This window comes from Cryptomeria japonica, chromosome 10 (assembly GCF_030272615.1).
Source record: "Cryptomeria japonica chromosome 10, Sugi_1.0, whole genome shotgun sequence".
In the NCBI taxonomy this organism is placed as follows: Eukaryota; Viridiplantae; Streptophyta; class Pinopsida; order Cupressales; family Cupressaceae; genus Cryptomeria; species Cryptomeria japonica.
Genome location: NC_081414.1, coordinates 361,761,156 through 361,788,721, shown reverse-complemented (window position 1 = coordinate 361,788,721; position 27,566 = coordinate 361,761,156). Strand labels below are relative to the sequence as shown.

Sequence of the window (27,566 nt, the reverse complement as noted above, 5' to 3'; positions counted from 1 at the left end):
ACCTCTTCGGCATACCCATTGCACACCAAGGTGTGATTGCTAGTTGAATGTCATATTTGATTAATAAAATTTATTAATTATAAACTTATGGTTATATTAATAATATTTGAAATTAAAATTTAATACATATTTGAATTTTTTATATAGAATTAAATTAATCAAATATAAAATATGTATTGTTTAAATATTTATTAATTACAACATTCAAAAAATTATTAAGAAAATATAAAAACAAATAATTTAAATAATTAAAAATTATTTTACAATTAAAAAATTAATAAAAAATTTATACAATATATAGAATACCATTTTGTTATGAATTAAGCTACAATCCTTAGTCTAATGTAAATATTAAATAATGATTAGAGTTAAAATTAGCCTAAGGTTAGTGTTAATGGTTGATTACAATTAAAGATTCCATTCTAAGATAAAGTTTAGTGTTAGAACTAGAATTAGTATTAGAACTCAATTAATATTAGAGATGGTTCATTTTAATTATTATCTCATATGTTCATTTTTAATTACTCATTTGTATGTTATATGTTCTGTTCATTTTTACTACATTCTGAAACTTCTAATTATTAGTTTTATTTTCTTAAAGTTGGTGTTAATGATTGATTAAAATAAAGGCTTTGATTCTAAAATAATGGTTAGGGTTAGAAATAGAGTTAGTATTAGGACTCAATTAATACTAGCATACCTATATTTTAAAACAATTTAAGTAAGATACGCTGAAAGATATCAAATTATGGAAATATTTAATATTCATACATAGTAGTAAATATTTTTAAATAATGTACAACTTGAGTTGGTCTAGTGGTGGAGAACTTGTGCTCTTGAAAGAGAGGCCACAAGTTCGAATCCCATAGGGGGTAGGGTATGTACATCTTATCGGCTTCGACTTATTACCGATTAGGAGTGAGTTAAACGTGAAATGGTTGAATAGACCATTTAGAGTATTTGAAAGAAATTCTAGAATGTAATGCATAGATGAACAAAATCAATATATCAATGGTTGTACATTTTGATAATTGTAGTAATATATTTTTTTTTTGTTTTAAAGCAATTATGACTTTAAAAATTTGAAGCATGCATAGATAAAGTATAAGGTGTTATGGAGAAAACTAATATTACTGTTATGTGTATGAATTAAACAATTTATACATTATATAAAATAGAATATTTTCAAACAAAATTTAAATATGTATTAATGAATAGATACATAAAACTATAAATAGTATTAAATTGGATTTTGTTTGGATAATTTTGAATAAATAGTAAAATAAAAAATAGAATGACTTCGATAAAATTATTTGTTGCAATATAAGTCATTAATAAAAGTAAAAATTAGGGAAAATAGAAGATATTGGAACAAAATTTCAATTGTTTTTTATATTAATAAGCAACAAAACAAGGTTGTTCTTATAAACTTTCATCCTTCATCTGTCTCCATCATTGGACCTACAAATATGATTTCATTTGCATCAAAATCAAATTCCATGTGCATTGTCTTCAATTTGTTGAAAATATTTTCATCGCAATTTCTTGATAGATCATTGAGAGCATTTTCATCAATTCTAACATCAGAGTAAAACTTGTCATGCTCTACTTTGTACTTAAGTGTTTTATACATTGGTCCCTATTGACTATAAAGTTATAATTTGTGTCACATTAATCCCTTCTTCAAACAATAATGATTGGCAAATGATCTATTGTATGTGGCAAAATTTGTGAAACATGTTCCAACATTTTGCGAAAAACTTATCGCGTGTCCTTTGTATCTATATTGACCACCAATAGCATGTGTAACTTGTAGTATTGAGTTGACATGTGCAATAAACATTTCTTCTACTAGAGTTAGTTTTGCAAGCTCCTCTAGTGGCGACCAAGGATCCATATTATTTGAAGCTAAAAATCTATGAATACCTCTCTCTTGTCAACATCTAACTCTATGATATTCTTGACAAATAGAACAAATGCTTGATAATCTAAAGCTATCTAATTGATGTCAAAACTGTAGTTGAAATCTTTTGAAATTAGTTTCAAGCATTCCATTTTAATTTTGTGTGTTTTCGACATTTCTTTGTATAGTTGAATTGATCCTATTGGAGTTGTGTTAGATGACTGATTGTATGTGCCACTTGATTGTAGGTCAAGTTGATGTCTTTCTTCTCTTTTAAAATGAGAAATGAATATTTCTAATTATATTTTGTTCATCTCTATTTTGATTTTCTAATTCTTGTATTGTTACTTCTGCCCTTATTTTAGTATTTCTTTCTCTTTCAGCTTCATTATGTCTTGTTCTTTGTTCTTCCCTTTCAACTTCTGTCATTTGTTTCCGTTGTCATCTTCGATATTTTTTTTGATACTCTATGACTTTCTTTTTGATATTGTCTTTGTTGTCGCTCTAATTCAAAATTCAATCTTGATCACACCGTAGCTGTAAAAAAAACATATTTGACAAAGTACTTAGGTTAAGGTTAGTGCTAATGGTTGATTACAATTAAAGATTGCATTCTAAGATAAAGTTAGTGTTAAAACTAGAATTAGTTTTAGAACTCGATTAATATTAGAGATGGTTCGTTTTAATAATTATCTCATCTGTTCATTTTTAATTCCTCGCTTAATTTTGATTTGTACCGATTCTGGAAATTTGGGGTTGATCATTTGTATGTTATCTGTTCTGTTCATAAAGTTAGTGTTAATGATTGATTAATATAAAGCCTTCGATTATAAGACTAGAGTTAGTATTAGGACTCAATTAATATTAGAGATAGTGTTACATATTATTATGTCATCTTTTCATTTTTACCACAATCTGAAACTTTGAATTATTCGCTTTATTTTTTATGTCTACCAATTCTGGAAAATTGAAGTTGATCATTTGCATACCATCTGGTCTGTTCATTTTTACTACATTCTGAAACTTATAATTACTCGTTTTATTTTCATTTCTGCCAATTCTGGAAAATTGGGGTTGATCATTTGTATTCCTTTGAAAACAAAAAGAAAAAAATTGAAGTTACATATAAAAATCTTCAAAAGAAATTGGGATTGATCATTTGTATTCTTTTCATTTTTTTGCTTTTCAAAATTGAACTACATATTAAAATCTTCAGAAAATAAAAATTGTTAATTTGTATTCTTTTCAATTTTTTTGCTTTTTAAAACTGAATTAAAATATATAATCTTAATAATAATCTAAATTTCAGCCAATAGTGGCATGTTGTGATGGTTAAGTTGTTGTGTTGTTGTTCTTGCCATCAAAGTTCAAGTCCCACTGGTTCATAGCTCTGGATTAAAAAGCGTTTACCCCTTATTAAAAAAAAAAAATCTAAATTCCAACTCTTTAAAAATCTTCCAAATTAATGCTGTTAAAATCAAAATAGTCCGACTCTTTGCAATCCCTACATAAAACCCGTATGTTACTTCTGTAAGCAATTTAAGAAACCTCCCAAAAACTACCAAATATCTTGGCAACAATCATAACCAAAGGACACCCTTTGGGAAATCTCTCTGCAACTTATTAAATCATCCACAGCATGCAACAAAATGCCCCATGCTATAAGATATTCCAACAAATCTCATTGCCACACAAATCTATCCATAGATAACATCACCCTACTAAAAGTAGAATAGATACCCACAAAAATGAGATCCACTGGCACATGAGAAAAGAATACATGAGTTAGTAGAACCGTGATAAACTTTTTATTTCATACTAATCCATTTATGATTGGGCTTGGAAAGAACACCAAACACCAATCAAAATCCATTGCCAGAAAAGTTGTGAATACCAAATCTAATGATACATTTCTTAGTAAGAAAGTGAGAACAGCATTGCCCATGATGGACATCTTTCTGCTCGATCATACCCAAGAAAAAAAAATCTGTAGACCCAACATCTTTATGCAAGTCACCGAGTACTCCCCTCATCTTTGTTGCTGAACTGTGGTGTATACTGGCTTGTGGAAGACGGAGAATAGCCAGGAGCAGTTGGAGAATAACCAGCACTGGGACTGTTTAGTGTAAAACAGTATTCATAAATAAATCAATAACTAATTGAAAGTCCTTTACATAGAAGCTTAAACCTTTTAAATGAAGACAACGTTTTATCACACAGCACATTATACAGGCTGAATATTATACAAGCTGAACATTTACCTGTATTGTGGTGAACTTGGACTGAATCCCGGACTTGCAGGTGAATATGGAGGACTGCAATATAAGTTGCATCAGTAATGGTAACAAACAAGTAGAAATGTGTATGAATCATCAAAGATTTGCTCTGTAGCTAGGATATCACTTCTTGCAACATATTATTGTTCTCCAAAGCCAGTATTATTATTATCTAAGACATGGATTGTCGCCTAGAAAACCATAAAATGTACCCTCTTTAATGTGTAAGAAGAAGAGAACTTGAGATGGTGAATGGTATAAGTGGTCCTACCATAGACTCCATTTCAAGAAGTTTCAGTTAAATGCCAATCAATTGTTTCTATACAAAAACCAGTCTTTTTTAATCTGAAAATTTATTGTAATAGATATATTTCTAAGTTTACCAGGACCTCCATGTTTTGCCCTTATGAAGTACACCTATCATTAAACAAATCTATGTAAAAGATACAGAGATATCCTTCCCAAGGCATCTATTTTACCAAAAAAAAAAAAAGTGATGTATATAAATGGAATATGCTCCTCAATAATTTTTCATAATTATTTTAACATTTTACTTGGAGATTATAAACAGTTAAAAGGTCAAGATAAAAACCTAATATATATTTTATTATTATAGAGATATAATTGATGAAAGACAAATCCGCTTCTCTTTTCTAATTCTTTGCTGCTTCGTGATTTGGCTTCTTCAAATTTATTTTTTCACTCACCCTCATTTTCTTATTTGATTTGATTTGATTTCTAGCTTGTTAAATTTGTGTATTTATGTCACATTTGCTTCTTTTTTTAATTATGTCGGCCATACTTTCATGTTATTATGTCACTCATTTAATTTGATTGTATTATTTTTAATCATATGTCAGCGGTGTTTTTTTTCTGAGATTTACACACTCGCAATATGGGACACTTCTACTCCTCTCAGCATAATTATATTAAAAGTTATTTATATATTATTAAATTATTAACTAGCATTAGGAAGGCCGTGACATTTCCAATATTGTTTTCTATCGAAATACTGATTTCTATTTGATATTATTCGGTTCCCATTCAGCTATTAGAACATATTCTCAAGTGAAGTCAAAAGCCTTGAATTGTTTACCTCAGCTTCTTGCCTTAAATTCAACCACAAAAATGAAACATTTTCCTGGGTGTCCTAGTATCTGAATGTATGAGAAAGTTTGTGGTAGTCCCATCTTCCTCGGCATCTACTTCAGCTGTCATCTGATTGTTACACTTGTTCAAGTGAGTTTCCTTTTCTCTCTCAATTTCATTTTTTCTCATTGTTGTGATATAGAGCCCAAGGCAATGGGCCTCTGGGACTGAGAAAGAAAGAAATTATATTAATATCCACAGATGACCAAAAGGAGGTCAATGGGACAAAAGGTCACAGCAATTAACAATAGAAAGGTCTAGGAAGAAAGATAAAATAAAGCACTGTGCCGCTAACAGATTAGCACTTAAGGGCAATCGAGAGCCCTAAAGCCTGTTGCCAGCGAAGACTAGAAGGAAATCACATCAAAAATCCATGTCTGAAATGACGGAGCCATCTCATGTTCTCAACAATCATTGGTCACTGTGAGTGGTAATGCTCACTAGGAAGTATCCAAAGTCAGATGGCTACAATAGATATCCTAGGGGAAATCAAAGCACTTCCTCTAAAACTCCCCAAACATCCAAGGCTAATGTAACTCCCATAATCGAAAAAAAGCTTGTAATATGAGTCTACCATTGTGGTCTGGTGACCAGCTGGTAAGTAGTAGATCCATGTCACCAAAATGGAGCCAAGTCATGCTGACAGGAACGAGGAGGAGCGCCACGACACCAAGGGAGAGCAGGCTGGGGAAACTGAGTAAACTAAGTAGTACAGGTGTGCCAAGCAAAACGACGACATGCCCTGAGGCTTAGTCATCAATAGAAGAGAGTGAGAAAGAAAGATCTGAGATAAGTTCACTTTTATGATAAGAGGATGACATATTTCTGAGAGATCAAAAGTTCATAAATAAATGAAGGCTCTCTCAGACAGAAAAAAATCATAGATGTATACGACAACAGAAGTGATGTAGAGTTCTATTTTTGCCTTGACATAAGCTGATCTATTTCTGTAGATTGTTGCCACAATGAGAAGTGTAGAAATTATGCATACAAAAAGTTATAAGTTTATCAAGAAGAGTCTAAATAATAACAGAATCTAAAGATAGTTTTGAGGTCATCTTGAAAGCATAACAACACAGATATAGCCTTATAGGTGAATGGTATTATTTAATTATTGGACAGCCTAAAGGAAAGGTTTACTTTAAAAAACCTGCTCTTAATAAATTACAGAATATCAAGAGTCAGAATTAAAACATATGGAAAAATTTAAGATGGTCATGAGACAACATAGAAACTAAAACAATTGTGGGAAAATGTGAGATTAATAAGGATGTATGCACAGACTAAACCAAAGCAAAAAGTTCTAGTGCTTTCAAGCTCCCAGTAACAGACAAAATATTCCCTAAGGTGTCAGATCATAGACTTGCAATAGAAAATTTAAAGCAATTTAAGGGAAAAGTATCAAACTTCTGATTTAGGGAGGACCTTGTATCTAAATAATCTACTGTTTCCTTTCAAACAAGATGAGAAGAATCACATCCGCAGTAGCTGTTGAACATAAAATGTATCAGAGATCAACTGGCTGCTATTGATATGAGCGTACAAGAAAATGTTATTGTAAACACGGTATATTACCTAACTAGTTTCATATCGGATCCTATACACACTTAATACTTAAGTTTACTAATAATTCATAATTGTATTTGTACTAGTTTCATTTTGCATCATAGGATTAAGACACGAGTCATGATCTTAGTATGTCCTAGGTCTTCTTAATAATTCATAATTGTATTTGTACTAGTTTCATTTTGCATCTAATGAATTCTCTAGCTTCATTACAATTATATTGCTTCTCTCTTGTGTGGAAGGCTGTTCTGGTTGTAAGTGATCCTTGAGCTACTATGGAGTTGATCAACAACTCTTACATGGTAGCAGAGCTCCAGATCTACAATTCCCTTCCTTTCTTTGAAGAGTTTGGCCAAAAGCTTTCATGCAATTCATCTTGGTTCAAAATGGATCTCGTGAATGAGCTCAGAAGGCCCAGAAATTATAAATCCATATATGACACTATAGGATTTGGTGACAAAAAAATTAAGAGCCTGTTCTTTAAGGTTCAAAAAAAATTGTTAGAATCTATAAAATTTTGTGCATCCAAACAGCCATTCAATCACAATTGTCAGATAAGACCACCATTGCAGCACAAAGTTTTTTTTAGGGTTTGACCCCCCATCATATTGGCAACTGAGGACTGCAATTTGTGCTACAAGCAGCTTTGTGTGCACTGCCACCCATCTTTGCCACCAACAAAAAGCTAGCTTTGATCCTAAGCACATGATTGCATTGGTGGCTAGTGCCCAATAAAAATTCTTTGTTTATTTTATGCCCTAAAAGAGCTATTTTTTCCACAAAGCATAACTTGTACATACAATATTGATTTTTGCAACAAACAAGTATTGGAAAGCTAGTTACAAGCAATTCACAATCATCTAAATCGTTTTTCCAGATTTTGCCCTAGGTACCTATTATTTCAGTTTGAGTTCATTTTTTCAATTTTGACTTGTACTTTCAAAAACTTGCAAAATATGGGACCATTTCTTTATGTTGCAAGGGTTCCAAAATTTTATCTACATATGAGGAGTTTTATCGTTGTAAAATCATGGGTTTTTCAATTCATCCATTTCTAATCACCCTGAATAAAGGGAACCATAAGTCTTGGCAAGACAACATCTTTAGGTGGCTCCATCTCTTGCCCCATCCCTATAGATTTGTTCCCATACCAAGTACACCTAATCAGAGGCAAGCGTGAGATATTAAGAATGATCATGTCATAGGATTGATTAGTAGTAATGTTGATTTGGAGACTGTTAGATGGGGCAGTACATTGAGAAGTTAGAACACATCTCCATCTCTTGTTTTAGAGTCATTTTTTGCAGTAGGTACATCATAGTCTTCCAGATTTGGTACATTGGGATGAGTACTTGACAGATATTGCAGGTTTGTTTTGTGACTCCCATCTCTTCGATTTGAAAGACACACTTGAGGACATCCATATTCTCTTTGGGAGTGAATTTATTTTCAATATGTTTGCTGATTTCTGAAAATCATCAATCTAGAGGCAACTAACAGCATTGCATGCCTTAACAGAACAATTTGCTGGAGATGATTAACTATGTTTACAAAAACAAACAGTTTTTATGATTAACCATGTTAGAGAAATGAGAAAACAGTTTTGATAATTAAACATGTTAGAGAAAAGAGAAAACAGTAACTCTAGTTAAATGAAAATTGCAGTGCCATTTATAAACAATTCAAAGCAAATGAAAAATAACGCCTTACCTTGTAGGACTGTAAGTAGGACTCGCTTGAGAAAATGAAGGAGATGTTGGTGAATAAGATGGTGAATTAGGACTGTACATGAAACATTTAAAAATCAATAAAGATAAAACAAACCATATACAAATTTCATTGACATGACAAAGCAGCAAACAGTAGCATCGTATTGCAATTTTTACCTGTAATTTGGCGATGTTGGACTATATGGACTTGATGGTGAATATCTTGGACTGCTTGGGGAATATGCCGGTGAAGTCGGACTGTACTTTGTAGAGGCTGGATTAAAACTTGGTGATGTTGGACTATAACTTGGCGAAGTGGGACTGTACCCAGGAGATGTTGGACTGTAACTCGGTGATGTCGGACTGTAACTAGGCGATGTAGGACTATATGCTGGAGATGTGGGGCTGTACGCAGGTGATGTGGGGCTGTATGCAGGAGATGTGGGGCTATATGAAGGCGACGTCGGGCTGTATGAAGGTGATGTTGGGCTATATGCTGGAGAAGTGGGGCTATATGCTGGTGAAGTGGGGCTGTATGCAGGGGATGTGGGGCTATAACTGGGAGAAGTGGGACTATAGCTCGGGGATGTGGGGCTATAACTGGGAGAAGTGGGACTGTAGCTTGGTGATGTGGGACTGTAGCTTGGTGAAGTTGGAGAATAAGATGGGCTTGTGGGGGAATATGCTGGAGACGTAGGACTGTATCCAGGAGAACTTGGACTGTATGATGGTGATGTAGGACTATATCCAGGGGATGTTGGACTGTACCCTGGAGATGTGGGGCTATATCCAGGTGAAGTCGGACTATACCCAGGAGATGAGGGGCTATAACCTGGGGATGAAGGGCTGTAGCCAGGAGATGAAGATGGAGAGAAGGCCATCCCACCAACATAGGGAGAAAATTGGGCCTCTGTAATTGGTGAGCTGCGGAGACTTGGGCTGAGCAAATAGCTTGGTGACATCATTGCATCATGGTGTGGTGTTCCTGTTATTGGGGACCGAGATGGTGTCATTCCAAAGTCTACCATTCCTTCCATATAGCTGGGTAGTTGGAGTTCAATTGCTTGTTGTAGCATCTGGTCATTCAAATACAAGGCACAATCACCTGTACCAATCGGAGCCAACTGGCCAAGCATGATGTTCTCTGTAACACCCCTCAGAGGATCTGCCTCAGCAAAAACAGCAGCATCCAAAAGAATATCAACTGTTTCCTCAAATGAACATCGCATCATTGGCCCTGTATCATTACGATTGATACCATGTCTAGTAATGGCCATTAGATGGCCCCGATATGTCATTGTGTCACACAAAATGGCTAAATGCCTGTAATTCACATATGACCCATCAAAAGATATCACAACACGAAGCTCATCTAGAAGTGATTTCCTCACAGCCTCAATTCCAAGCACCTCAATAACTTCAATCAAGTGATTACTCGTTGTCCTTGTAGCATCAACATCTTCATGGCACATAACAGCTAACATGTTGACCCCTTCTGTATCCAACATCCATTCTGTTTCAGGTTTGAATCCTTCATTCTCATCAAACTTGTTAATTTTTCCAGATTTTATAAACACTTTATTAATATCAGGAATGCCTCGTAGAGCCATTTCTGTAAGCATGTTACTCTCAATCTTCTTTAGAAAGACGTCATCTTCAGAGTTTTGATCTTGAGCTTCCCCTTTAGGAGCCTCTTCATTCATAATACGTATACGCAGAATAAGTTTTTCTGCATTATCATCATTGAAAATGCATGTCAAATCATCATCAAACTCAAGGTTGATTTTTTCTGCAATGTCTGCCATACTGAGCTTTTTATCAACCATCATCTCCCTATTTAATTCAATACGCAGCAGCCATGGAGATATTTTTTCAGGTGCAATATCCTCATCTGGCATTTCATAGTATGATTTAACAAAGTCAACATCCTCCTCTATGATAGTGCTCATTGGATCTGGATCATACCACACTTCAGTAGCCTCTGTAACACTTCGCAAGGTTGTGTACTCTAAAGCACATTGGACATTCTTTGCTCTTTCTTTTGTCTTGTTGACCTCTGGCTTTAGATACACTGAAAGTGATGGTGTTTTAATTTTCTTTGCCACATTTATAATTTCTCTTAGCCGAGGAACGCCGAGAGTAACATTTTTGGCACTAACACCAGCATAATGGAAAGTATTCAATGTCATCTGAGTAGCTGGTTCACCAATTGACTGTGCTGCAACACATCCAATCATCTCCCCTGGAGCTACTAAAGACTGAAGGAAACGAGATTCAATCTCACCAACTACCCATTCAAATGCTTCCTTTGTAAGGTGGTACTCCTTCAGTACACGTTTACTTGCAAATGTACTGCGCAGTAGAATATTGAAGAAAAGAGTCGCATTTTTCTGGGCCTCAATACTCATGAGATCATCACCAGGAACAACCTTTAGCCTTTCCTGAAGCTTGTCAATGGCTTCTACAATCTCCATAGGATGCATATCTGATCGTTTCCTTGGATCAATTTTGAAAGTCTTCTGGGCATTCCAAATGAGCCTCTTCAGATTTACGGGCATAGGCCATGAGTTATCACCACTGGGAGCAATCTCTGTGCCTAACTGTCGTCTATCTGACTCTAGTTTCTGCAATTCTGCATCAAAAACATTTTGGAACTCCCTGATGGTTTTCAGATCATCTACATGTTCTGGTAACATGTAGCTAGGATTCCAGTTTTCTTGATCAATTTCATATTTATAAACATTTTCGAACTCTTTCTTTTTCATCTTCAAAGAATCAAGTTTCTGTGACTCAATCCAAACAGCATCCATACCATCCTCACCATACAGGAACTGGATGACATCGCCAAGTGAATTCCTGACAGTCCCATCATATTTCACCATGATGTCTTCCATAGCTTTCACAAGACGACGCTGTATGTATCCTGTTTCTGACGTTTTCACTGCAGTATCTATCAAACCCTCACGTCCTCCCATTGCATGAAAAAAGAACTCCTGAGGAGTCAAACCACGCAGATAGGAATTCTCCACAAAGCCTCGACTTTCTGGACCTTTATCATCCTTTGTAAAATGTGGTAGGGTTCTTCCATCAAATCCATATGGAATTCGCTTCCCTTCTACATTTTGCTGTCCCACACAAGCAGTCATTTGAGATATGTTGATAAAACTTCCTTTTGACCCAGCAGTAACCATAGCCTTCAAATTGTTACTCTCGGATAAACTTTTTTGTGCACTGCTTCCTGCATCATCACGAGCCTTATTTAACACCTGAAAAGGGAAATAGAAGACACATTGGTAAGAGACAGCAAACTATAAAAAGGAAAAAAATATACTCTAAATGATTCAAGCATACCTGATTGACTCTGTTTTCAAAAGACTCCATCATTGTTCGACCAGGTTCTGCCTCCAATTGCTTATCCTGAGCAGCCTTAATAAGTTGTTTGACTTCATTCTTTGCTTTTGAAATTGTTTCATTGATAACTTCCATGGTTGCAGCATCAGCAATTGTGTCTCCTATACCAATACTGAAACCCTGTTGTAGCAGCCAGTAGTTTACAAGCCACTGTGTGTGACCTAAAAACTTACGAGCAGCATCTGGGCCTACTTCCTCCCTGCAAGATGTAAATATATCATTACAACCATGACATACTAGAACAGAAAATCTCAGAATATAGGCATTATTGTAGTACCTATAGCTATGTTAAATGACAATTCAGTAGGCCAAAAATAAACAACAGACTAGTAAATATTTTTGAGAAACTCGTATAATTCAACTGTACCCAAACCAAACATGTCAATTCGAAATAGAAGACTGCTCAGTATTTTTGCTAGTTTGCCATTTAAAGTGTACAAGTGGTGATAGAAGTATACCAGATGACATGTATTAGACTTCCCGAGGAAGTCCCAAGGGTTTTCTTGCAAAGAGTGCCAGAAATAACCTCCCCTTTCTCAATGCGTACACATGTATCTCCTGGTGTAATAAATCCTGTTTCAGATTCAGCATGCCATGCAGAATACCTTATAAGATTGATTTGTTTTGGAATGATCAGATTGAAGACTTGTTTTCCAGTCCAAAGCGGCCTTGGCTTTAGAATAGTTGGAGCAGGTATTTTCCCATCAAAATCCTCCCACCACATTAGGATATTCATAAAGACATCCTGCAAGGAAACCAAGATTGTCATCATAACATAAATTTTGCATAGTTACAAATACCTGCTTTCTCATGCAAACTTGAAAGACACAACACTGCAGATTTCCCCAAACCTCTCACACACTACTCACCTTTTCTATAAAGGTGTCTCGTTTTGTAATCTTTCGACAACCCAAAAGTGTATCTTGCACGATACCCATAACTGGCCTATTGGACTGAGGAGAAACAATGCATTTTGGCACCATCATTAGTTCCAAAACTTCTGCTCTTGTCTCAAATGACTGGGGAACATGCATGTTCATTTCATCTCCGTCAAAATCAGCATTGTAGGGTGATGTGACTGACAAGTTTAATCGGAAAGTCGAGTAAGGCATGATTCTGATTCTATGACCCATGATAGACATCTTATGAAGACTTGGTTGTCGATTAAAAAGAACAAAGTCTCCATCATTCAAGTGCCTCTCCACCTACAAGACCCAATTTAAAATAAGCACCTTGCTTAAAAGTTTTTCACAAAATATGAATCACAATAGTTTATCTGATACCTTATAGCCCAACTCTAGATGGTGATCACTACTCTTTTTCAAGTAACGGAGATCAAGTCTCTGGCCATCCTCCCTGATAATGTATTTGGCACCAGTTTTCCCTGGTGGAGGATGAGGTCCATATTCAACAAGTTCCTTTAATCTGTTTGATTAAGACGAGCTGGATCAGCATAAATTACATATCAATGGTCATGCAGAACAAAGATTAAGATTCAAGAAAGTAACATCTACTATTTACCTTTCTATGTTGTATGGAGTGACGGTCTCTGGGTATGTGAGGTTCAGTGCAATACTCCAGGGGACTCCTAATTCATCAATGTTAATGTTAGGATCAGGTGTAATAACTGTACGTGCAGAAAAATCTACACGCTTCCCCATCAGATTTCCCCTGATGCGACCCTCTTTAGCTTTCAATCGACTGCATATTGATTTTATCGGTCGTCCTGACCTCTGGGTTGCCTGACAATAAAAAGCATAAAACATTAGCTTGGGGCTTAAAAACACAAACATATTCAATGACACCAATATTTACCCTTGGCTGACCAGGCAGCTCATTGTCAAAATAAGTAGCAATGTGGAATTGCAACAATTGGGCAAACTCAGAAATAATATGAGCTGGAGCCCCAGTTTTCTCCTGCTTTTTTAGATTTTCGTTGTGTCTGATAATCATTGCAAGCTGATGAGTGAGATCATCCTGCAAAATAATAGGAACGAACTCTTACCAAAACTTTTCAGGCACCAATGCAATTAAACATGCTAGTCTGCATATATGTGATTTTTCACAAAGCATAAGATTATAAGATCTGGTAATTTTGAACTTAAAATATGAAGCTGTGTCAAAAACACCAGAGGAAAATGTGAAAAATACCTCACTCCTACTTGTGGTGTCCATCATAACTGAAGGTCTGACTGGGGGTGGAGGAACTGGAAGCACTTGTAAAATCATCCAGTCTGGGCGAGCATATTTTGGGTTCAATCCCAACATTTGACACTCCTCATCAGTAATTCGCTTCAAAACACTCAAAACCTACATATAGTTGAGATAAATTGCATTGAGACAACTCAATAATATACAGAAATTGTTTGCATTCTGAAACTGACCACATCCAATTAATTTTTCTTGAACATTATTACCCTCTCAGCAGTTAACTGTTGTTTTCTCTCAACAGGCTCCGGCATCAACTGCTCTGGGTCATCTGCTTTCTTGCGTGGAGCTTTATATTCAGCCATTATTTTCATTCCATCAATGCAGATCTTGGGCTGCTGGGCACCACAACCTCCTTGTCGCTTCTTCTTAACCTCGTCATCTCCATCTTGACCTTGATCCTCATCAATGACATCTCCACCTTCACATTTAACTTTATTCTTGCAACAATCCAAAACCTTTCTGAGCCTGTGTTTTGGGTTCTTTACTTTCAATGCTTGTTTGAAACGATGATCATCCTGTAAAAAAAAGAAAAGGTAGAACCTGAGTTTAATAAGATAAAAAGGCCGCAAAAAAATTGAAAATGAGCTGCAAAAGGAAAAAAAATTATTTCTTACATTTAGGCGTTTGCCAGCATTAACTCTTCTGAAGTAAGAAAACATGTAAGCGATTGTACATATTTCTAACAACTTCTGATTCTGATTTCATTCTCTAGAGTTTATTACGCCTTCTGTAATGTCTCAAATATACAATTTTCTGATTTTCTTGTAAATTTCTGATTCTTATTGGGGTATTGTTCTGTAATTTGAACAAATAAAAGATAGAAACAGAAACCAAAAACAATATCTACTGACTTGCAAACAATAGGTAATAAAGAGAACCCTATTATCAAGCCCTTAATCAAGTCTGGATCAAGATAAAGACCCATTGCTGTGACAAAAGCATGTGGATTTAGATCTGACACTTATTTTTAAGTCTTGATTTCTTTCCATGTTTCTTTGGTTTGGATTATGCGCCCTCAAGGAACTAAATCAAATGACTACAAACTGCTGTTATAAGCATTTCACAGCTCATTAGGTAACTTGCAATTCATACATACGAACTTAACCAACTTTAATTTCATATAATGCTCAGATCCTATCAGCCACATAACAGTTAATAAGCATAGAGACTAAAAACGTATTACTGATGTCCGATAGACCGTAAATCTATAAATGTAGGGCTCAAATGCAAGTACAGAATTGTTCCTTAATTATGCATAATTCAGACTGGTATTATATAGCTGCTAGCAGCACCTGGATCTGATAGCTCCCTCAAAGTTGGTGTGATGTCCACGTGGAGAAAACAGGTGGGTGTCACAAAGTTGCACCAAATATACCTTCAGCAGCCATCCTCTTTGTTTCTAATACAAGTTAACTTGATGGTAGCGACTTTTACCCCTTCGGAATAGGGTGAATAAATGAAATCATTCAGCCACAGGTTCCTTAGGTTTGCAACACTCCTTCAGTGACTATAGTTAGATAGTGTGCTGTCCTCGCAGCTAACAGTGATGGATACGGCCTGCCCAAGGTGAGCCATTGCAGCAGGCAATTAATCTTCAGAGTTGCAATGTTGACGATGATGTCTTAGTTGATTTGAATGTTGAAATTCTAAGTCACAGGGATAAATGTGATGGAGTGAGTCTCTCAAAATCATCTAACTCTAAAGGAGGAAAGTACTCCAATTACCCTTAGCCTTTCAGCGAAAGATATGAGATTAATAGCAGAATTTTATTTCAGTTTTGCCCATGCAGTAGTGAGAATGTTGTCATACTTTTTGAAGCCGTTGACTGTAATTTGTTGCAAAGGGAATGAGTCATTATTCAGCAAAAAGATTTGAGGGAAGAGTCGATGCAAGTGTTATATGGCAGAATCTCTCCATGGCCCAGCAGCATAGGAAATTTAGATTCATAAATCAGCCAAAAAAATTGCAACTAGATCATAAAATTCAAAATAACCATAAAAATTTGAATTATCTACCTATCTGGTATGCATGTGAAAATAGCGATGTAAATACAATGGATAATATGCCAATCCTAGAACAGCAACAAGCTGAAAATAGTCTTTTTCTTAATTGGAAGACACAACCTACAACATTTTCAGCCTTAATTGACATCAGAGTAGACCACCAAAAATACAGGGGTGAACACTTGACCCATCAAAATTTACAGTCTCAATTGGCATCAGAGTAGACCAGCAAAAGCACACAAGTTTGAGGGTACGCTCAAGAATTGGAAAAAAGGCATCATCCATCTTCAAAAAGACACTCAACCTGGGATTCAAGGCTTTTGAGAGGCATCTAAGCCAAATCAATACAAAAAAACCTTCCATTTCAAAGGCACTGATGCTCTAAGGAAATCTACAAGTGGACAAGATCCTACAAATCTGCAAATGAGCGTGTTTAGAATATGATTTATGGAAGAAACTCATCATCTGTAATTTCCAAATCTGGCAATTTTGAAGTTAATGTAAGAAAACTAATGGATAGTGGTTCCTCATCTTAAAGGCACTTTGAGGAAATGACAGCTGATCCTGGCCTACCTCTCCATTGACTGAGTGGGATAAAGGAGTCCACTACAAAGATGGTCTGCCCCTTGGTGGATGTGGTTCCCTTCATTAAATGGTCACAAACCCTCACTTCTTTCTGTGGATTGCTCCTTGTCATTTAACTGTATGAGGATATAATTTTCTCCCAAGGGGATTCTGTTTACTCCAATCATCATTTCCTTCACTCTATTTTAGCCCACCTTCACTTTGCAAGATCATATTATGGTACAAATAAATGTGGCATTATACGGTTACAATTAGTCTTATCAAGAGTGAGAACTAAAAGTGGCCAAACTAATTGGCTATGCCAGCGGCTAATCTCCACACAAAATGGCATTGTAAAAAACTCCCAGATCTGCAAAACACAATGTTTTTTTGTCCATTTTTTTGTGGTTTTACAGCAGTAGGGATGCAGATCATGAAGATTTAGATGCTGAAAATTTTGTGGAATCCATTGTGTTTTGCGGATTTTAGAAATCGTACGGAGTGCCATTTTGTGTGAAGATTAGCCGTGTCCATTGGCTATTTCAGTCACACAGCTTCCACTTGTTGAAGATTTATAGCTGAATTTAGATCTAAGATAATAACTAACTTCTCCTCTCCACCATGGAGTCTCTTCACTTCTCTGCCAGTGACTCTTCATGTCTATGTGGCTGACGGTGTAGTTGTGGCTGTCGGTGAAGATGTAACTGTTGGTGTCTTTTCTTCTTCGTTCGTGGTGTCTCTTCACTTGCAATTCCGATTCTTTATATTCATTGCTCTTCTTCTTCGGCAGATGGATAGATATATATTGCTGGCTTCTCTCGTTTGTCTGTAGCATGTTGAGAATATTGTGTATGTAGTCTGTCAGATCAGATATATTATATGTTTTCTGTGTTTTGAATTTTCAGACTTATGAAGGTTTATAGAATGTATAAGAGATGTCTCATTTGACTTCATTGTCAAGATTGATTTGTGGAGAATCAAACTTATCTTATTGAGATTGATAGTAATCTGAAACCATCAACAGTTGTATTCATTTTCAGAGATATAATAAAGTTCATTTTTTGAGTGGGCTGGGTTTTTCAACCTCAAGTGGAGGGTTTTCCCAGGATAAATTCTGCGTATTTTGTTTCAGATTTCTGTGTTGCTAAAACATTAACACCACTAACATTTATTTAGCAATTCCTGGATACTTTAAGCAATTAATTAGCTTTTAAATATAAATGTTTGTGCAGTTATCCATATTTTCATCAGTTACAGAAATAGCAGCCAAATTGCATTATCAAAGGAGAAAATAATTTCAATGCTATATGAAACTATAGTTAAAGTTTGTCAGAAATTGAATGTTTTTTTTCTGTGGAATAGTTTGGAACATGCATACTTTGATCATAACATTAACATAAGACCTTCAATTATAATCTGAGATTGTATTGTTATAAAGTTGTCACCAATCATTTGATACATGAAATAGAGCACAGTAATTCTTAAGATTGCATATACGGGCAGATGCTAAAATTTACTTGTGTGTTATCACAGGAGGTAAATTGTGTGGTAAAAGTATGTAAGAGTGTGAGTAGGTTAATATAAAACCTGTCCATATGATAAAATTCTTGGAATTATAATGACCTCACAAAAACATATAGCATTGACACAGGTATAACTATACATATAACCCTGGTGTTGGGCTAGACGCAATCTAGAACACACATCTATCTAACAAAGAATATGGTTCTTTTTTCACCTCACTCCGTACAATATGGTTTAATAGAAAACATCTTAAACCTTGTCCTGAAAGGGATTGTTGTCAAGTTAATTGTTAGGCAAGTTTTGGCTTATATGCTCTAAGCTATAATCAACCAATCTGCATTGAATCTTGACATTGCTTGACATAAAAATATTGCCCATAATTGAAACTTGATTCCTATTTTTGTAACTAATGAAGATTTGAATGTGGGCATTGTTGATTGCTCTTCAGAGGTAATGTATGACAGACAACTGTTTAATCTTACAATCTTGCCAAAGATGCATTTAATGAATTATTTGTATGGACCATAGTTTTTTGAATCTTGTTGTGTGTTTTTTCTCAACACAGCATAGAGATTTGTTTGTTATCTCCAAGCAATAATTTACTTAAATTCATTTCAAAAGAAAAATCTGTTTTTCACTTTTATTGCAATCATTCCATAAATTGCATTTAGAATTTGACTATTAATGTCCAATAGAGATTAAAAAAAAAAACTAAAGAACTTTACAAAAGTTTTAGCAACATACCTCGTCTGCAAGAATCCTTGAGCAGTTGAAGCATACACAACGCAAAATCGAAAGAATGGTCTTCAAAAACCCAATATGATACATGGGCTTGGCGAGTTCAAGGTGTCCAAAATGCCCAGGGCATTCAGCCATGCCAGCAGAACAAGTTTCGCACTTCAGTTTTCTATCAATGGTACCCAAACGTGGATCACTCAGTCCCCCGAGCTTAGGCTTCCCACGCTCATAAGTTTCACTGTACTCAATTTGTGCAACAGACATTTGCCTCTGCCAAAAACAATCAAAATCCCACTCCGGCTTCAATCCCTCATTTATCAAACCAAATTCAAATTACATAACCTTGACTTTAATAACACTTTGCATGATAGTTACAATAATAAAATCTAGGAATTGGGTTAACCAGTCCATTTAGATTCATATTAAATTTCTGAATGAATTCATACACTTCCACAGTTTTATCTAGATAATGTTTTAAACCCCGAAGATACTGGGGTTTATATTGACAGAACTAGAATCAATTCCCAACATAGAGCGCGGTTATTTCAAAAAAGATAACTAAACATTAAGCTTTCAAACATATTAGGGTCAAAGTACATAATTTAGAATATATGAAATGTGCAATTTCATTAAGTAAACTAGGGTGCCACAGGCCATTTTCTGCTAATAAAAATAAACTTGACCATATTTTCAACTTTCAGGCTACAACAAAGTTGTTCTGTTTTTTCCTTAATTTGAGATGAGCCATACTAGGGCTTAAAGTAACTGACCTAAGGTCTAAAGATTTTTTTAAGCTCTTTTTCCGAAAATAAAGTAGGGTTTCGTGGGTTTTCAGCTCAGACAACCAAATTTCCTCGTATTTTTCACGAGCAGCACATTCTACTCGTCCTTTAAATTTATTATTCAAACCGATTAAAGTAAAAAACAATCTTCCAAGTTATATAGGTTAAAAAAAATCAGGTTTCTCTAAATTTTGTACTTACGATTTCATCCGGGCTGATAATGCCGAACTGCACGACTTTCACCTTGGCCACTTCAGCCGGGGAGTACGGGAATCGCGTATCCATGCTGCGGTTTTACTAGTTACTATTATTTTTCTATTTTGGGGGCTTACTAAAACTCTTCCAGCAAGAAAAAATATATTGTCTGCTCCCAAAAGAAGAAAATAAAGGAAACCCAGTACAAGATTTGCAAAGACTAGACTAGACTTATGTACAAAAACTGAAGAATTTTTTTTAATATTCAGCTGGGATTGGCGCCGTAGTTAGTGTTTCAACAGCAGTACAATATGATTTGAGCTTCGTAGGCCTATTATATGAGAGCTTCCATTGAATTGTTCTATTTCAGCAAAATATTTTTTCACCTATTGTAAAAGTTTTAGGTCCGATAAATATTTATTTTGTACTTGCAAAGGAAACAAATAAAGCGAACCCAGTACAAGATTAGTAGAAACTGGACCAGGTTTCTGTACAAAAACTAAGAGTTTATTTTCTTTTAAATTCAGCTAGGGTTTGGAGAAGCAGTTAGGATTCGGACACAGCAACACGGTATAAGTAGAGCTTCGTAGAACTATTGCGTCAGAGCTTCCACTGATTTTTTTAATTTTGGCCAAACAAATTTTCGTTTGCTGTATGGATTTTAAGTCACGGATTGCAGGCGAAAATCCCTCAAGAGTTGTGGGAAATCAAATGAAAAATGAAAAACTTTTGATTTGTAGGGTTTATATAATGTAAAACTTATTATGTAAGGCACTCAGAATAGACGGAAAGATCATAGAGAGTGGTCGAATTTACTATCTACGGGGAAAGTGTGCATTTGTTTATAGTTTTTTTCCAGCGAGGTTCCGCTGATAGGCCTCTATTACACAAGTCAGACAAAATTAATTTTGCTTCTGACCATGGTTTTATAAAAATTCCTTTTTAGATACAAATTAATTTTTCTTATGAAGAACTTGCGTTAATAAAAAAATTATGTGATTAAAATTGATTTCCTCTTTTTATTTAAATAATATTAGTCATAATATTTCTTTTAAATTGAATTTTTTAATATTAAAAATATATATATTTTATCAATATTAAAAAATTATGTTATTTTAACAAAATATAAGAATAATTTACCTAAATGTGATGTGTGATAAATTGGTTTGATTTAAAAATCAGAGTGGTGGTGGAGATGGAGCATGAGCTAGGGTTTCGAAGGGATGGTAGAGCTCAACCTGTATGGCATTACAGAGGCCGGCAGATTGAAGGTTACTAGAATGGAGCATGGCGGCCACCGTTTAGAGCATGGCAGGATCAGGCAAACAGAAATAGAACAAAATCAATATCATGGAATAAGGGTTTTGTTCATGGACGAGACCAAGGCCACAATCGGTGGGGGTATGTTGCGATTCATTCTAGTCCCGGAGTTGACTTCAAAACCATTAAGAAGAAATTTTGGAAACCATAACTATAGGAGGCGGAGCCACAAGCGAAGAAGGTATGTACAAGTTTTGACCATTCTCGTGTTGTTTCCCTTCTCATTGATAATGTTGAATGGAAAGAATCGATTCAAATACTTTTTAAAAAAGGGTTTTTTTCAAAAAATGCAATGGGGATCGGCCTGCTTTCTCAAGGGTGTGCAACCAGTGTGATGAAAATTGGGGAAGGGATTGTGTGCTAAAAACCCTTCGAAATGGCTTCTACTTGGTTATTTGTCCTTGTGAAAAGGATAAAGAATGGATTTTGAACAATGGATCATTTCTTATGGGAGAAAAAGATTTCTTCATAAAAGACTGGGTTCCCAACTTTGATCCCAAAAAAAGCAGAGATTGAAGATGTTCCTATATGGATTAGACTTTTTTACCTCCCTTGTGAATATTGGGATATTGAAACTCTCAAAATGATTGGTAACAAACTGGGTGTTTTTTTGAAAGCGGATGAAGCTTTGGAGTCAAAGGAGTTCAGTATGTATGAAAATAACATGGAGACAAATGATTGAAGTTGAGGAGCTAACAGACATATGTCTGATATGTAAAGAAAAAGGGCACACAAATGGAGAATGCGTAAAGGACCAGAAAGGTAAAGGTTTGATGCAAAGTACTCTTCAAAATTTATTGATCAGATTGAGAGAAGGGCCTTTGGAGGAGAATGAAAAGGAGAATGGACCCTTTTTGAAGGATGGAGGTAATTTGGATGACAATGGTTTACTAGAGAAAGTTGCCACCTCTGATTTAGATGGTGTATTGCAAGAAGAAATTGGGAACCTTGCTAATGCAATTATTAATGGCCTGGATCCTCTTCTTGAGAAGGAAACCTCTACTTTTGAAAATCTAATGGATAAATCTAAGCAAGATGGTCAAGAGATGGATGGTAAGAGCTCTAAGACACCTGATAATGAGATGAGCACAGGTGGTATTGGAAGGATGATGTGAGTTGATGGTTTAGTGAATGGTGTGATTAAATCAACTGGTGAAGATAATTCAAAGGGCGAAATTTTGAAACCTATTGAACCAATGAACATTGGAGGTCCTCATTGGAATTATGAGTTTGAAGGTGATGATTTAGAATTCGTTGATGATGGGGTATTTAAGGACATTCAGATTTATCCAATCAAAAATCTTAATTTTACATATGAAGAACTGAAGGATCTAAACTCCCCCAGAAAGGAAGTCTCAGATGCTCAAGATGGAGGGGAGGAGATTAAAGATTTGGATGATTGAGGTATCCAAGCTGAAATTGGAATTTTGGAGATGAGGTCTATGAATTAGTTAGACTCTACCCAAGAAAAGATAAAAGTTGTTGAAAAGAAACCAAAAGGACCAAAACCGAGCAGGGTTCAATTAGAGCTTGCTGGAAGCACTAAAGGTCAAACAAAATTGAGATCAAGAAAAGGTTATAATGCTTTTTCTTGGAAGCAATAAAGTTCCTTTTGTGAAACGTCAAGGGCTATAATGCCCCTGACAAGAGGCGGTTGATCAAAAGGTGTCTAGCTCAATCAAGGTCGGATATTTGTTTAATGCAAGAAACCAAGTTAAACGATGATGAGGTTCAAGATTTTCAAACTAGATTTATGTATTGGGGGGGGGCTTCTTTATGGAGGTTGAAGGAGCTTCTTAGGGCCTTGGCATTCTTTGGAATGGCTCTACAGTGGATGTCCAAATGATCAAGCAAGAGAAGAACTAGCAATGGGTTAAGGTTTTTTCAAAATCTTTGCATAAAGCTTTTAGTTTATTTAACATTTATGGTCCCACAAGCACAGTTTGTAAAAGAAATTTATGGCGTCATATTTATGGGTTGATGTCTGATTTGGGTGATGAGTTATGTGTTTTAGGTGGTGCTTTTAATGCCACATTAAGTCCAATTGAAAAAAAAAAAAAGGTGGTTCTAAGTGGTTTAGTCATGTGCAAAAAGATTTCAATGATTTTGTCATTAAGAATGGTTTGATGGAGGTCAAGTTTAAGACGGAATTCCACATTTGAAATAAGGAAATTATCCAAGGAATGAAAATAGAATTAGGAATTTGTCAAAGACTTAACAAAGGAATAAAGATTTATTTTTCATGGAATAAGACAAGGAAGACAAAATAAATCTGGAAAATTCCATGATTTCAAGACTCTCGTAAGGGAAAATTCCAAATAACTGCCTCAAGAATCCAAGACCAAGGTGAATTTTCGCCTAGGAATTCATGACCAAGGTGGATTTCCACTGGAAAATCCACATCCTAGGTGACAGTCCACCAAAAAAAAATCCACGACCAAGTGGAATTTCCACTTGGAAATCCTTGCACAAGTGGAATCCACGCTTGGAAATCCATGCACCACTTAGAATTCTTCCCTAGGGTAAATCAGTGATTAGGTTTCTCAAACATTGTCAAAAATTTCGATTGATTTTCTTTGGCTGGTGACTGGGTTGAGTAGCCATGGGTTGTTGAAGCAGATATTTTGCCTTTACATGGTTCTAATCGTGTTATCCAATCAGCCTTATCATACAAGATGATTTTGCACCTCCTAGGTGTGCCTTCAAGTTTGAGATGATGTGATTAAGGGCAAACGATTTTAAAGATCTAATTGAAGGCAGATGGAAAAATGCTCCAATTTGTTCTGGGAATCAGGCCTTTATCTTCTTTAAGAAGTTGCATTTTTAAAAGAGTGCCTAAAAAAATGGAACGAAGAGAAGTTCAAAAACATTTTTACTGAGAAATACCAGATTGAGAATAAATTAGAGGATCATCACAACAGAGTTATTCAGATGGGTATTTTTGAAGTTGAATTTGATGAGGACAAGAGTTTGCATCAAGAATATAATGAAATTAAGGGAGGAATTTTTCTAGTGACAGAAATCCCGTGAAATGTGGTTGAAGAAGGGGACAAATATACTAAATTCTTTCATAATTTGATGAAGGCAAAAAGGTCTAATAACAAAATTTTCTCAATTCATAATCAAAATGGTGAGTTAGTGATTGATCAAAAAGGTATCCAGGAGGATGTAGTTTGATACTTTCAAAGTCTTTTAATAGATGAGAATCCATGAATTGAGGATGATGTTGGTATTTGGAATGTAATACCAAACTGTATTACACAAGCTCAGAATGATATGCTAATGAAGTATGTTTCTTTGGAGGAGGTTAAGGAGGATCTCTTTGCTTTGGGTGGTGACAAAGCCCCTAGCCTAGATGGATTACTTCTTGTGTTTTTCCAAAAGTTTTGGGACTTATTTATTGAAGATTTAAGACTTGTTGTGGAGGAATCTCGCTCTGGTGGATTTTTGTTGAAAGACTTAAATAACACCTTTATTTATCTTATTCCCAAGAAAAAAGAGGTTCTATGTTTTGATGATTTTAGACCCATCCCACTATGTAATATAGTTTACAAAGTCGTTTCAAAAGTGATAGCCAATAGATTGAAAAGAACTCTAGACTCAGTCATCTCCGAAGAGAAAAGTGGTTTCTCTCTGAATAGGTCCATTGTAGAAGGCATTATTATAACTCATGAAGATATCCATTCAATAAAAACTGCAAGTACAAAGAGGATGATTGTTAAGTTGGATATCAAAAAGGAATATTACAAGGTTAGATGGGAATTCTTGTATAAAATCTTGCAGAAGTTTGGATATTGTCAAAGATGGATTGAGTGGGTCAAGGGTTGTATATGTACTCCTCGGTACTCAGTTTTATTGAATGGCAGTCCTCAAGGATTTTTTGAATTTTGATGAGGCCTCAAGCAAGGGGACTTGATTTCCCTATTTTTATTTATCATTATGGCAGAAGCCTTAGGGAAGTTGATTTTGAATAGGAGGTGTGAAGGGGCAATTGGAAAGGCATTAAAGTGGCTCAAGGAATAATATCAATCTCTCATTTATAATTTGATGATGACACTCTTCTTTTAGGGGAGGCCTCATTCAGAGAAGCTCGGATAATGAAAAGCACTATAGATAGTTAAAGTAGTTTGTTAGGTCAGATGATCAACTGGAGGAAATCTAAAGTTTTATTTGTTAACACATCAGTTAGAAAATAGAGGGAAATATCTAGAATTTTAGAAATGAACATTGGAGGTTTGCCAAGGAAATATCTTGGAATCCCTCTTTTTGGAGGGGCAAGTCGTTCTTCTATATAGATAGGTTTGGTTGATTGTTGTTTGCAGATGATGGATGGATGGAAAAGTAGGTGCCTTTCATCGACTGGATGAATTTTGATGTTGAAGTTTGTAATATTGGCAATCCCTTTGTACTCTATGATGTGCATGAAGATCCCCCTCAAAGTCATAAAATTTATTGAGTAGAAGATGAGGAAGTTTTTTTTGGAATGGTGCAAGGGAAGAAGACAAGATATCGCTTTTGGCATTGGACAAAATCTGCAGATCAAAGCATGTTGGAGGTACGGGTTTGAGAAATTGGCAAAAAATGAATGAAGCAATGGGTGCTAAATTAATTTGGTTTATTTACAAAAACCCGAATCAACTATGGGTTAAAATTTTGAGGGCAAAATATCTGGATAGCCAAGAAGATCAACAAATTTTAACCATCGGGAATCCTCCAAGAGGTTCAGCTGTTTGGAATTTTATTATTTCATGTAGAAGAATTATTACATAGCATATCCCATGGCAAATTGGGGACGAGAGAAAAGTTGACTTTTGGATGGATTCATGGGACGGTCTGGAAGCTTTAGGAGGAGATTGTAATTTTGATGAGGTAAGGATAATTCTTTGTTTACAATGGGGGTCGAAAGTAAGAGATTACATGGAACTAAAAATGATTGATGGTTTAATGGAGTGGGGCTAGAAATCAATGGAGAATGTTCTGGGAAATGTTCACTATAGAAGGTTAGTTGAGGACATTTTTTAGGGCAAGGAATATCTTTTTATTAGAAAAGGGAGATAGGTTGGTGTGGTGTAGAACAAAACATGGTAATTACTCAGTTAAAATTAGTTATCAATTCCTTGACAAAGTTGAGAGAGAGGAGGGGTGGCAAACTAGTTTTTGTTGGGGGAAAGAATGTCCTCCCAAGGCAAGAACCTTTGCATGTTTGGCCATTAAAGGAAGAATTCTCATAGGAGAGACGGAAAAAAATGCGTTTTAGGGTCCAACAAAGTGTGTTTTATGTGAAAAGGTGAAAGAAAATGTTGATCATTTATTGTTGAATTGTGACTTTGCCAGACAATTTTGGATAATGGTTCTATAGAAACTAGAGTGGTATGGGCCTCTTCCTGAATTATTAAAGGATGTCTTCTTTGGGTGGCCAATATTTAGGAATAAATCAACCTTTTCTTGTGTGTGGAAGATATGTCCTTCAGTGATAGTCTGGGAGATATGGAAAGAAAGAAATAGGAGGATTTTCCAGGATAAATTTCATCTATAGAAAAAGTTTGTAGCATAATTAACACTATCATTGAGGAGGTGGTTGGAGCAACTACTTCACATCTTCATGGTGAAAAGGTTGAATTTACAAAAGAAGACTATTGAATCTAGCAATGTTGGCCAAATATAAAGTTTAGGCCTGTTCATGGGCCTTTCTTGATCAATCTGGTGGGGCTTCAAAGAGGTGCAGTGAAACGGGTGGCTCCTCAACGAGGGTGGTACAAAGAAAACTTTGATGGAGCATCAAAAGGAAATTCAGGAGCTTTAGGGGTAGGATTTGTAATCAGAGACTAGTTGGGGAATATTTTAGTGATGGGAGCACAAACATTGTCGGTGGAAACGAACAATGAGGTTGAGGCTAAAGCGGCTATGGTAGCCATTCAGTGGGGTATAAAATTCGGAATCCAAAACTTACATCTAAAAGGCCATTCCCAAATAATTATCAATGCAATAATTAAAGGATAAGCCCAAGCTTGGCATCTCAATAAATTTATTTTCATTATTGTAAATTATTTTTAAAAAATTAGTAATTACTGCATTTCACGTGCAGAGGGAGGGAAATGAGGTTGTTGATGTACTTTCTAAGTGGGCGACATCATTTGATGAAGTGGATGAAATTCATGTAGAGGATTTTCTAAGATCTCGTGGAGGGTGATGTGGATAGGAGTGTACATTTTGGC

At 35.4% G+C, this 27,566-nt stretch overlaps 1 protein-coding gene across 1 annotated transcript; it reads right to left on the bottom strand.

The window, feature by feature from the left end:
* Nucleotides 1–3,688: 3,688 nt before the first annotated feature.
* Nucleotides 3,689–20,825, bottom strand: LOC131050786 (DNA-directed RNA polymerase II subunit RPB1). The gene is made up of 14 exons (XM_057985047.2): nucleotides 20,038–20,825; nucleotides 19,061–19,324; nucleotides 14,432–14,740; nucleotides 14,166–14,324; nucleotides 13,830–13,991; nucleotides 13,536–13,756; nucleotides 13,298–13,439; nucleotides 12,884–13,219; nucleotides 12,473–12,759; nucleotides 11,955–12,213; nucleotides 8,781–11,869; nucleotides 8,605–8,676; nucleotides 4,165–4,218; nucleotides 3,689–4,019 (listed from the first exon to the last, which is right to left on the bottom strand). The coding sequence occupies exons 1-14, from the start codon at nucleotides 20,119–20,121 to the stop codon at nucleotides 3,917–3,919; spliced, it is 5,541 nt and encodes a 1,846-aa protein (XP_057841030.2). The 5' UTR covers nucleotides 20,122–20,825; the 3' UTR covers nucleotides 3,689–3,916.
* Nucleotides 20,826–27,566: the final 6,741 nt, after the last annotated feature.

Bases quoted from the DNA above. Each gene is read 5' to 3' on its own strand.
- LOC131050786 (XM_057985047.2), bottom strand. From the start codon at position 20,121: ATGGATACGCGATTCCCGTACTCCCCGGCTGAAGTGGCCAAGGTGAAA. The intron at 14,741-19,060 runs GTATGTTGCTAA...TTTTTTTTACAG, and splicing joins CAAGGATTCTTGCAGACGAG to GATGATCATCGTTTCAAACA. The intron at 13,220-13,297 runs GTATCAGATAAA...TGGGTCTTGTAG, and splicing joins ATCTAGAGTTGGGCTATAAG to GTGGAGAGGCACTTGAATGA.